This window comes from Narcine bancroftii, chromosome 6 (genome assembly GCF_036971445.1).
Source record: "Narcine bancroftii isolate sNarBan1 chromosome 6, sNarBan1.hap1, whole genome shotgun sequence".
Taxonomy (NCBI): domain Eukaryota; kingdom Metazoa; phylum Chordata; class Chondrichthyes; order Torpediniformes; family Narcinidae; genus Narcine; species Narcine bancroftii.
The window spans coordinates 69787033-69800511 of record NC_091474.1 but is presented as its reverse complement, the minus strand read 5'-3'; the positions used below and the strand labels follow the sequence as shown (position 1 = coordinate 69800511).

The 13479-nt window shown below is 43.1% G+C and overlaps 1 protein-coding gene across 1 annotated transcript in view; it reads right to left on the bottom strand.

Moving 5' to 3' along the window:
• LOC138736174 (CUB and sushi domain-containing protein 1-like) overlaps positions 1–13479 on the bottom strand; it is a 2349200-nt gene that overhangs the window by 64773 nt on the left and 2270948 nt on the right. Inside the window, exon 61 of the mRNA XM_069885244.1 lies at positions 7715–7888. Coding sequence (XP_069741345.1) covers positions 7715–7888 — 174 coding nt within the window. The remainder of the gene's footprint in view (positions 1–7714; positions 7889–13479) is intronic.

The following is a 13479-nucleotide window of genomic DNA, read 5'->3' as shown; positions in this document are numbered from 1 at the left end:
ACCACGAATATTCAGCACATTGCAGGGAAAAATCAACATGGTAGCTGACACTCTGTCACACCCCACAATTAAGTTGGTCCACACCCTGTCCCAGGAGTCGACTACATGGTCCTTACAAAAGCACAGCAGCAGGACCCTGAGATCCCCAAATATAGGACAGCCATTTCCGGTCTCAGGGTGGAAGACGATCCCATCAGCCCAGGTAGCCTGACACTACTGTGCGACATCTCCATGGGCAGCCCTTGCCCCATCGTCCTGGCCTCATGGAGGCGCCAGGTTTTTGACATCATACACATCCTGGCACATCCTGCAATCTGGGCCAAGATCAAGATGGTGGCAGATTTGTTTGGTATGGCCTCTGTAAGCAGGTCAGCCAGTGGGCCAAAACCTGCACAAATTGCCAGTTCTCATAAGTGCAGACTCACACAAGGATGCCCAGACAGACCTTAGAACCAATGCAGCGCAGGTTCAGCCACGTATATATCGATATAGTGGGGCTGCTACCAGTTTCCCCTGGGGTGAGATAACCTTGACCATGGTTGACTGCTTCACGAGGTGGCCTGAGCCAATCCCGCTAGCTGATACCACCACAGAAACCTGCACCAGAGCACTCATCGACACATGGGTGTCCCAATTCGGGGTCCCAGAGCACCTAATTTCAGACGGGCACATTTTACCTATGGGCTCTGGGCTGCATTGGTTAACTTCCAGGGGACTCTGCTCCACCACACCATGTCATATCACCCTCCGGCCAATGGGTTGGTGGAGTGGTTTTAAAGGCACCTCAAGGCAGGCTTGATGGCCCGGCTCAAGGATCCCAACTGGGTGGACGAACTGCCTTGGGTCCTCTTGGGGATTCGTACCATACCGAAGGAAGACTTTAACTCCTTGGCATTGGAGATGGTCTACAGTGCACCCTTAATTGATTCAGGGGAGTTCCTGGCCCCCAATAAATGCCCAGAAGACCCTATGACCACCCTTGAGAACTTGCGTCGAAAACTGGGTCCCTGGTCCTACAACAACCCCACCACATGGCCAACCGAAACACCATGTCCCCGGGGCCTTAAAGACTTGTTAGCATGGGTTTGTGCAAAGGGGGATGCACTGGCCACCCCAAAAACGACCCTATGAGGGGCAGTACAGAGTCATCAGGGACAACGGCTCCACTTTCATCCTTGACATCGGCAGAAAGGAGACTTCTACTGTAAACTGCCTGAAACAGCATATCTGGACTGTGATCAACTGGTCTCCATAGACAATGGCCTGATTGCAGGTTCTGGAGGGGAGATCATGCAGTGGCCCGCTCATAAAGACATGGACCAGCCGACAAAATAACTGATGAACGCATCAACCATACGGACCTTGGGTTGACACCAGCCGTTGTCCCAGGTGACCTTCCGCACAGCAGAAAGACAGGGAACTGTGGCAGGAACACAGGCCAATCCCAGGCTGGCGCTCCAATGGCACGGGGCCCTGACGTAAGTGCCTGGGGCCCATATAAACATGACAGCCAGTGCAATAAAACCAATCTCGACTTCAAGGCTTTGGTGCGCACGTCTTCTCCACGCTCACAGAGCACAAACGCTACAATTATCTATAATAGAACTAGCCAGAAAAAAATGATCATAACCAAAAAATTTCCTAAATTGAACCCATATTCTCAATCTTATTCTCATCATCGCATTATGCGTCAATTTAAAAAATGTAAAGGGTAAAATGGAACCTAAAGTTGCCAACATACACGATGTCTTCGAAAAGTTCAGTTCCATTTCAACCTAAGAAGGGCGACTTTAAGTAATTTAAGTAATTTAAGTAATAAAAGTAAACTGCGTATTATGGCGGCGCACATCTCTGTGAGCGAACCAGGCCCGTTTGTACCGCCGTGCTGGCAGGGCAGCTGCAGAAGATAACGCCATCAGGGCTTGCTCACTGCCTCGTGGCTCAGGCCACAGCTCACGCCCCGGGCCACGTGATGACATCACTGCTGCACGGGGCGGAACTCCTGTTGGTCTTAAAGGGATGCGTGTGCAAAATTCAAATAAACAGTTCTACTGGAAACCCGACCGAGTCCAGTAGTGTTTTCTGTGTGTAGCAGCTGCTACAGTATATTAATTGCCCAATAATAAAATAGAAAATTTGGAAGTGAACTTCCCCCATTCCTAATAAGTAAAACTCTGCTATATTCTGACCTTGTAATTGAGAATTTAATTCACAACCCCCTCTCACTCTCATTTCTCAGTCTAAGCTTCATTCTACTGTTCCAAAACAAACTCAAAGACCTCATCCTCGGCTTGACAGAGTAAAGGCTGCAGGATTGCACTGAATTAAACAATACTAGATCATAATTTTAGTCTGCTGTCATACTTTGGTCACAATGTTTTTTTTCACTTCTGCATCTCTTCTGGTATTTCAAATTTCATCTGTTTGTCTATTGTCACCTCCTTCTCTCAACTGACACTGCCACCTCTTGTCACCAATTTTCAGTCTCTGCACCAAAACAAATCTTCCTTTCGTTCACTCTTTCTCTCTCCCACCTTCCTCTGCCTCTCTCCCCCTTTATAGTAAAAATTTGCGATTTGCCAAGACAGGTTTCCTCTGCCTTTAAGATGCTTCACCTACCTCTATAAAAGGTCCAATGGAGGATTGGTTGGTCAAACTTGCTCCATTTTCCCTCTGCCTCGGGGGATAGTGTCAGAGGAGGAGCAAATTCGCTCCACCTTCTGTGTAAAAAGGATTGCCGCTAAAAACAGCTCCAAATAGGAAGGTAAGATGATCGACGTCACACTGACAGCCCCGTTGCCTCGATGCCTGGTAGAGCTGCGAGACTCAATCCGTCTGCTCCCTCACGCTGCTCCCCTCCCCCACTCCCTCATTCCACCCCACGGACTGAATGGCTGGGACTCTGCAGGCCCTTGGCAGCAGCATCGCTTCATTCAAAGATGGGTGTATGGGAGATTCTGTGAGCTGTGCAGCGAGGCAGGGGGCTGTCAGGCAGTGGGGCTGTAAGCAATAGGACAGAGCTGCTGTCACAGGAAGGCCAATGCTGTGATACACATCCCAACCCCTTTTTCCCTGAGAAGCTGGCACCCTGCTCTGGGCTACATAAAAGGACTGGATGATTTGCCTTCTCCATCCTCTGCATAGAAGGTAAATTTGCCTTTTTATTAAAAACTTGAGCAGGCTTTAGTGCATAAAAATCCCTTCTGCCTCTTCTCCTCCAGGCAGATCAGCTGCCATTATCAAACATTCAACACCCTTTTAGAGATAGTGCCCACTTAGACAACCTATCACACTGTACTCTCCACCACTCTCCTCTTAGACAATAAGACAATGAGGCCATTTGGTCCATTGAGTCTGTCCTGTCATTCCATTATGGTTGATTTACTATCCCTTTCAACCCCATTCCCCTGTAACCCTTGATTCACCTTCTAATCACAAACCTATCTACCTCTGCCTTAAATATACCCAGTGATGGTCTCCACTGCTATCCACGACAATAAAATCCACACTCACCGCCTTCCTCCTCATCTCTATTCTAAACGGACTATCTTGGATTCTGGTCCCAAACCCCCCGTCCCCACAGTAGGAAAGAGTCTCTCTATGTTCACTCTAACCAGCCCTGATAGGTTTCAATGAGATCCCTCATTCTTCTGAACTCTTTACATCTTAAACCATTGTACTATCTTCTCACACTCCCAGTTGACCTGAGACTTTAACTGAGTTTCTTTCCCCACAGACACTGCCCTGATTCATTGAAAACTCGAGCATTTTCTGCTTGATATAACTAGATCCTGGTCCTATGGACTGAAAGAGTAAGGAGTGAGGGAAACTGAAGGGGATGATTTAAAGATGGCAAGTGATAGGTGGAGAGAGATGAGGAGGGCTAGCTTGGCAAAGTCGGGTGGGAGAGTGGCCAGTGGTGGCAGAGACTGTGAGGTGATGAATGGAGATCACCAACGGTTGCAGATTATGGAGTCTGGTTGAAACAGAAGGCGATGGATGGAACCAAATGCAGGATGGATGGTGGGCGAAGGGGATCAGTGGGTGGTGGGCAGTCAGTGCCTGGTGAGGGAAGGGAAAGAAAATGGAGAACAGAGTGTTAGTGGGCATGGGTGCTGGAAGGAAGGTGGTGTGGGAGAGAACTTGGATGGAGAAAGGGACAGAAGGAGAGTGGGTTATCTCACACTGGAGACATCAACATTCATATTGGGTTGGAGAGTACCCAGTCAGAATATTCTAGTCTGCATGTGGCCTCTACTTGGCAGCAGAGAGGTCAAGGACAGGAAGATTATTAGACCTTGAAATGAGAAGATGTAGGAGCAGATTAAGGCCATTTGGCTCATTGAGTCTACTCTGCCAATCAAATACAGATTTCCTCTCAACCCCATTCTCCTGCCTTCTCCCATGACCTTTGACATCCATTCATATCAAAATCCCATCAACCTCCACTTTAATTCTAACCAATGACTTGGCATCCACAGCCATTTATGAATCCCACAGATTCACTTCACTCTGGCTGAAGAAATTTCTCCTCATCTCTGTTCAAAAGAGAAATCCTTTGATTTTGAGACTCTGCCCTCTGGTCCCAGACTCTCCCACTCTTTGAACACCTCCTCTATGTCCACTCTATCCAGCCATTTCAATAGTCGATAGATTTCAATGAGATCCCTCCTCATCTTGGTAAACTCCAGTGAGCACAGGCTCAGTGCCATCATGCATTAGTCGCCTCATCTCTGGGATCATCCTCACCAACACCAGTACATCCTTCCTCACATACGAGGCCCAAAACTGCTCACAACATCCCAAGTATAGTCTGACCAATGCCTTATAAAGCTTCAGCACTGCATCAGCACAAAAGGCAATAGGTTGTCATTATTTTGGGCTGAAACCCTTCCAACAGGAATCAGAAACCCTGATGAAGGGCTTGGGTCATAAACGCTGGCTATCTTAGCCTTCCACAGATGCTGCCTGACCCGCTGAGATCCTCCAGCATTTTGACGCCGCTCCTGTTTTACAGCATCTGCAGCCTCTCTTGTTAATCCTTGCTTTTATATTCCAGTCCTCCCGAAATGAACGCCAGCATTGGATTTGGCTTCCTCACTACTGACTCAAGCTGCAAGTTAATCTTTAGGAATTCCTGCACAGAGATCCCCCAAGTCCCTTTGGACCTCTGCTTTCTGAATTCTCACTTCACTCAGAAAATAGTCTGCACCTTTGTTGCTGCTACCAAAGTGCATGACCACACATGGCCTTACGTTATGTTCCATGCGCCATGCCTTTGCAAGTTGTAGCAACCGGTCCCAATTTCCTCTGCAAATTCCTTGCTTCCTCGACACTATCTGCCTCACCACGTATCTTTGTATCATCCCGAAACTTGGCCGCAAAGCCGTCGATTCTGCATTCAGATCATTAATATATGACAGGAAAAGCGACGGGCCCACACCGAGGCCTGCAGAACACCCATTGGCAGCCAAGCAGAAAATGCTCAGTTTCTTCCCACACTTGGCCTTCTTCCAGTCAACTAATCTTCTATCCACATGAGTGCCTTTCACATAATACCATGGGCTTCTAATTGTTGTGCAGCCTCATGTGCAGAACCTGGTCAAAGGCCTTCTGGAAGTCCAAGTAAACAACATCCACTGACTCACCTTTGTCTGTCCTGCTTGTTACTTCTTCAAAGAATTCCAGCAGATTCATAAGGCAAGAACTCCCTGGAGGAATCCATTTTGATTTCAGCCTATTTTATCTTCTGCTTTTAAGTACCCTGAAGTCTCCTCCTTCATTAAGGACTTTAGAATCTTAACAACTACTGAAGTCAGCCTACCTGGCCGATAACTTTCAGTCTTGTGCCTCCCTTCCTTCTTCAAGAATGGAGTGACATTTGCAAAGTCCACATGGTAACTGGAAGCTTCAAATGACCATTGGAGGCAGCACAGACCTGGGAAATGGGTTGCCCAGCCTCTGATTGGTCAGCTGGTGCAGGGGACAGCAATAAAGGCTGGCCTTGTAAGTGGCACCCACATCATGAACAAAAACACACAGGACAAGTACACATAAAGGTCTCACAATGTCATCAGCTTTGAAAAGGGGTCGCGAGTTTGGGCAACAACAAGTACAAGAAATGGCATCTCCTAGTCTATCCCAGCGACACATTTTAATCTTTGAATGCATCCTAAGGGGAACCATATCCACTAGAAAAAAGTGATTGGACTTTTGGAAAAAAAATTACTTTGCAAAACATAGCACTGCAAGGCAAATTTTAACCATCCCTAAACTTTGACTCAGACAGTGCAATGATAGTCCAGGAAACACACATGACAGATCTTCTCTTGCCCATTCATGTAATCTAGTGGTTCTCAATCTTTTTCTTTCCACTCACATCCCACCTTAAGCAATCCCTGACAGAGCACCGATGGCAAAAGGATTACTTAAAATGGGATGTGAGTGGATAGAAAAAGGTTGAGAACCACTGGCTTAAACCTTTTGCTGTTAGAATTAGAAGGCAGCTTCTAGTTATAAAATGGGTGAGTCACATAGCGTGCCATAAAATGACTGGACTCGTTTTGGAATGTACCTAGGTTTAGTCATCTATAAGTTCAGAGAAACAATGGGAAATCTATCATCTACATAATTCTAATTGTTGGGCACACTGGTTATTTCCAATGTTGCACTGTCTGTAAATTACAATTTTTTAACCAAAGAATTGCCTGTTTCATCTGCTTAAAAGCATATGGCTGCTTCATTGATGCTCAGAAATGTAAATTACATCATCAGTCACGTTATGTAAATCAGTCACGTTATGCAAATCAGTCACGTTATGTAAATCAGTCGCGTTATGCAAATCAGTCACGTTATGCAAATCAGTCGTTATGCAAATCAGTCACGTTATGCAAATCAGTCGCGTTATGCAAATCAGTCACGTTATGCAAATCAGTCACGTTATGTAAATCAGTCATGTTATGTAAATCAGGAGAGTGTGTCCTACCACTAGACGTATCATAAGGCAGGATTCTGTAAGGAAACATGGTAACAAAATACAGCCTGCGAAGAAAAGTAGCCTTAAACCAAGACAAATAATGTCATAGACTAACGAAGCAACATAGTGGAGGAACTCAGTGGGTCTCACAGCATCAGTGAGAGGAAAAGAATGGTTAACGTTTTGGGTAGAAACCCCTCAAGACTGAATGTCATATAGATCTTGTCAACCAGAAAAGGAAATTAAATAATTCAGCTGGATTAACAATAGCATCTCTCTGACCAAATACTTCGGCAATTCCTTCATTTAAAATTCAGAAACAAAATAATGTCAGCAATAAACTACAACCAAAAATCGGGATGCAAGTCATGTTCTGTCATGATGTTCCATTAATGACATATCTTAGGCAGTGCTTGAAGGATTAGCAAATGGCAGATAAATTTCAATGCAAAAGGGTACATGATAATATCATTATTAAGTGCACATTTTTTCTAGCTTCTGGTTGATTGAGCAAAAATACAAGTTAGATTGCAAATGAAATTAATATTTTGAAAAGCAGGGAATGTATGAAGAGAAGGAGGGAAAGTCAAGATACAAGGACATGATAGAATTCAGACTCACATTGAAATGCTAATGAAGAATTCATTGTTCAATCGATGAATCAGTTAAACAACATGGTTGATAAAAAGATATCACCCAATTGAGTAAAAATTATTCAAGAAATTTGATACAACTTACGTAAGCATTGTGGGACTTCCCCTCTCCAAACACCATTTCCTTCACAGGTCAGAATTGCTGACAAGGAAAGTTGATATCCTTCGGTACAGGTGTAGCTGATGCTGGAGCCCCAGCTGAAATCTGATCCTTTTACTCTTCCGTGGAGGACTCGAGGAGGCTGGGTGCAAGTGATAACTTCATTGGGAAGGGGAAACAAGAAAATATATCGTATTTAATAAATGGAAAGGAATTTGCATCCTTGCACACCCGAGGTATTTTGAGTAATTTTGAGACTCCTGAATGATAAATTGAAGCTGGAGAATTTCCACAGAAAGGATCTTCACATCATTAGAAAGTCACTTTAAATTCCACATCCACCACTTTGCATTTAATTTGTTAATTAGGCCAGTGCATGGTCTTTACAGTAACAGCGATCAGGACCGGGGTTCGAATCCTGCACTGTCTGTAAGGAGTTGGTACGTTCTCACTGTGTCTGCATGGGGTTTTCCCTGGGGGCTCGTGTTTCATTCATCGGTTTGAAATGTACCAGGGGTGTGGGTAAAATTTAGACATACAGGGCGAAATGGCCTGGAAATCTAAATTTAAAAAAAATCAAAAGAAGCTGAAGAAATTGTTGAATGTATTTCTGGTCATGCATTAACAGGAAAAATTAGATGCTAAATTCCTTCTGTGATATTATTCCCTCAAAAAATTCATACTATATGAACACATTCCTAATGCAAGATGGCATAGAGGGATACAGCATAAAAAGAGTCCTTCGGCCCAACTCATCCATGCTGACTAAGGTGGCATTATGGGCATTTGGCCCATAACTTATTGAATCCTTCCAATCCACACACAGTGTCCCTCAAAAAGTCTTTAGGACTTACAGCTTATTTAATCGTACTCTTTCTTTTGCAGCTTGATGTACATGTTTATTATAAATCTTTTAATTATCATTGTGTCTGAAATCACATATTCAAAGCTGCTTCCTTCTGGTAACCTCAGCCTGCTTCCCAATTCGTCCTTTAAGTAGGTTTTCAGTTGGTGGTATGCAAACATTGTACCGTGAGTTATACCATATTTGTACTTCATTTGTTCAAAAGATAATAAATTATTTCCCAAAAAAACAATTTTCTATTCTTTTGTTCCCTTTTCTCTCCCATTCTCTAAAGGAAAGGCTATCTATTGTGAAAGGGATTAGTTGATTTTGCATCAATTATAATTTTGGTAGTTGGTAATTTGTTTTTTTCCTTTCTCCGTGAATCTTCTTCCAAATGTTGAGCAGATGGTGCAGTACTGGTGAACTTGTATGTTGCACCAGTTTTTCATCCCATTATAAAGTACATGTTCTGGTACCTTCTCCCTTATTTTATCTAGCTCTAACTTGGTCCACGTCAGCTGCAGGCTCGTTTGTGGCTGACAAGTCCTGCCTGTCCCGCATCGGACTTGTCAGCCACAAACGAGCCTGCAGCTGACGTGGACATTACCCCTCCATAAATCTTCATCCGCAAAGCCAAGCCAAAGAAAGAAAGAAAGAAAAACCTGGTCCAATCTGGATTTTCCCTTATTTGATAAAAATCTGATAGATATCTTAATTGTGCTGCTCTATAATAATTCTTAAAGTTTGGTAGCTGTAAGCCCCTTTGTTTATACCATTCTGTTAATTTATCTAGCGCTATCCTTGGTTTCCCGCCCTTTCCATAAGAATTTTCATATCATTTTCTTTAGCTCATTGAAGAATTTCTCTGTTAAGGGAATTGGTAACAATTGAAATAGGTATTGTATCCTTGGGAAGATATTCATTTTAATGCAATTTACCCTTCCTATAAGTGTTAGTGGTAAACCCAAACAAAAGTGGGAACAAGATCTAAACATAAAGATAAAAAATGAAGAATGGGAAAAGCTATGCTCCAGAACTATGAGAAATACAATAAACACGAGGTTATGCATGATACAATATAATTGGTTACACAGACTATATATTACAGCCCAAAAGTTAAATAAATGGGACCCAACAGTATCAGATAGATGTTTTCGCTGTAAGAAGGAAACGGGTACAACAGTACATGCAATTTGGGCATGTGAGAAAGTGAAAAAGTTTTGGGAAGATCTAAATGAGATATTAAATAAAATCACAAAAAGCAACATACCAAAAAGTCCAGAGATCTTTCTTCTAAGTAATACAAGAACTAAAAAAATTAGGCCTCAAACTGGATGAAGCACAAAAAAGATTCATTATGATAGCCTTAGCTATAGCAAAAAAATTTATAATATCAACCTGGAAATCAGAAGAGAGCCTGAGTATACAGCAATGGTACATAGAAATGAATAAGTGTATTCCACTGGAAAAAATAACATATAATTTAAAAAATAAAATCACAGTATTCTAACAAATTTGGGAACTGTACATGGAACATGACAGAGAGGGCCTACCGTGGACCTCCAAATGTTGAGCAGATGGTGCAGTACTGGTGAACTTGTATGAACTTGTAGAATGAGAAGAAGACGAACTGAACTGACCCAGTGTGTAAAAGTACATGACACAATTTTCTTGTTTATTTTCATTGTGCGATGACATTGTTTAATGGGTTTATTGTATTATATATGTTGAACATTTAGTGGGTAGGGAGAGGGGTGGGAAGGAGGGAGGGAAGGGAGGGGGGAAAGGGGAGAAAATGACACTGTGTATATTTAAGAGGGAAATGTTCATGTGTATTTTGGTTAATATGGTTCATATTGCGAAAAATAAATTTAAAAAAAATTCTTTAGGATATTGGAATCATTTATAACTTCCTCTAGTGGCTAGATCCAGATAGAGCCCAAAAGAGTTGCCCCTCATGTCCATCTTAAATCTCTGACCTTAATCCTATGATTTCCAGTTCCTGAATTGTCTACCGTGGGAAAAAAGACTTTATCCATGCCCCTCATAGGATTATAAAGCTCTTTATGATCACCCCTCAGTATCCTGCACTCCAGTGAATAAAGACCTGGCCTGGTCCAGCTGTTCCCCACAAAATATACGTTACCTGAGTAATCTTGGTATTATTTAATTTTCAAGGCCCTGTTTTTGAGCTGTAGTGCTCAATGGTTCTATTCTATGGCTCTATGGTTTGTAGGAATGCAGAACTGCTGTCAGCTGTCTTCTATTTAAATAGTGGAACAGGATCAAGAAGGTGTATGGTCAACTCCACGTCTTCACGTGGAAGGGAGCAGCAACCTTCAGTTGAGATCTTGGGTTTTGGGAGCACCGAGAATGACTTTGATACTCCACAAATGTTCCAACAATGTCATCTTTTGTCTGGAGTGAAATGACTTCCAAATGCTTGGTGGTTGCTCACCTCTCTCAGTTTTGGGAACATTAGAATGCATCAGTGAATTCAGACAATAGCCGACATGTACATCGTGGGCACTAACCTCCAGCTACTGAAGACACCTCCGTGAGGCTGTTGTGTTGTGTGTCTTATGTATCTGCTACAGCGTGTAAAAATTTCATTGCGTATGGAATTTCATTCTTGAAAATAACAATGAACTATCCATTAATTCACATTTTATATGTAAGGAATTAGCAACAAAGCAAATTCTGGACAGATGAGAGCCTACAGATGCTGGAATCTGAAACATAAAATAAGCAACTGTAGGGACTCAGCAGGTCTGGCAGTATCTGTGGAGGCAAAGGGCTGATTGACATTTTGAGTCCAAGTGCAAAGGGGAAATAGTCTTTCTAAAGAAGTGAGGGGAGGGGTGGGGCAGAAACCTGCAAGTGATGAGCGGATTGACGGACACATTGGAGGTTATAAGTGGAGACAACCTTTTTATACAAAAGCCGGTGGGTGTATGGAACAAGCTGCCAGAGGAGGGAAAGTACCATGGCAACGTTCAAGAACCACCTCGACCGATACATGGTTATAATATGATTAAAGGGATACAGGCCAAACCCAGGCAGGTGGGATGTGTGTGGGTGGGGTTGTTCAGGTCAGTGTATGCCTGCTTCCACGCTGTATGGTTCTGTGACTCTGTAACAGAGGGGTGCAGGTTAACACGTTAATGAGTGGAACTAGTTTGGGGAGAGATGGGAACAGTAGGGGGAGGGGAACCAGTGGGTGGAGTGAATGGATGAAATCAGGTGGAGGAGGTGAAGTAATCTGGGTAACAGGGGTCGAAAGCTACAATGCCCACAGCACTGCAAAGGGCAGAAGGAAGTCTCCCTCCTGCAATAACTCTCTGGATATATGTCATGGGAGGGCAATCTGGATCTTTGACCATTCAGCTGATCGAAGTTATGGTTGGGGACCTCCTTAAAAGATGTCTGGACTAAAATGTTCAAATCAAAATCAGCAACTCTTCTGAAAAGCAGCCCTTTGACATGACAGCTGGAAAACTAAAAAAAATACAGATTCCAACCACAATTATTAATTTATTTCATGAATACTGATGGGCCCTTACATTGCCAATGAGAAGGCCCAGAATTCAGTCTGTAATAATCCTGTGATGAACCAGCCAAACTGTAACCATCAAATCAGCTCAACAAAATCCTCAAATGAATTACAATTACACACACAATATTGTTGGGGAACAATCTCAAACTCTTCCCTCTCTTGAAATCCATCATATTGCCTCCTAAACCCACTTAGAATGCCGTCTTAAAGAACAGATCCCCAGCAACACATATTCCACATCACCACCATGTTATGAACAAAAATTTTTTTGGGCATCTCCCCTTGCCCTGAAATCACTCAATTTTCATCTGCTTTCCTTTGGATTTTACCTCTTTGACCTGATAAACAACGTGCCACAACCATCTCTTGTGCAATGGCAATTAACTGCCAGTGTTACCGTGTTGTATCCTTGAATCTCTTAAAGTATATCAAAAACATGAATTGATCAGCTTTGCAGGGTTCACCCCCAAAAGGCACAAGCGCTTTCATCACTTGTTATAAATTTTAGACAGCTGCCATCATCTTTTTATTGTCTTCATTTCCCATTCCCTTAACTGACCTCTGCAAATGGCATAGATTTGAGAGATCTCTACTTACTGTTCTCTTTGGGCAGAAGGTACAGAAGCCTCAAGTCTGGAACCTCTCGATTCAAGAACAGTTTTTATCTAACTGCTATCAAGCTCTTAAACCTCCCTGCACTACCCTAACCATAAACTACCCTGGGACCACCAAAAGATCTATTTGCACTATAGAAACATCACTTTTTTTTTGTCTTGCACCATTTGCAACTGCAAATATTTAACTATCTATTCTTTTATATTATTGTTTTTTTTTCTTGGAGCCACCACTTCAAGACAACCGTGAAGAAGGCACAGCAATGCTTGGACTTTCTAAGGAGTCTGTAGAGATTTGGCCAGTCATCAGATACTCTATCAAATTTCTACAGGCGCACTGTAGAAAGTATACTGACAGGTTGCCTCACAGCCTGGTTTGGCAATTCAAGTGCTCAGCAATGCAGAAAGTTGCAGTAGGTAGCAAGCACAACCAGGTCCATCACAGGCTCTGACCTCCCATCTATTGAATGTATTTATGAGGTGCTGCCTCAAGAAGGCAGCTAGCATCATAAAGTATCCCCATCGCCCATCTCCATCCCCCTCTTCTCTCTGCTACCTTTGGGCAGGAGGTGCAGAAAACCAGCACCTCTGGTGTTGTTGAACAGGTTTATTTTTCCTCAATAGTGATCAACCTCTTCAACACAAAAAGAATTATCTGCACTAGTGCAAGGCACTTTTTTGTACTTGGATTACTGTGAATATTTATCATCTAGTTATTATCTTGTGTATTTGT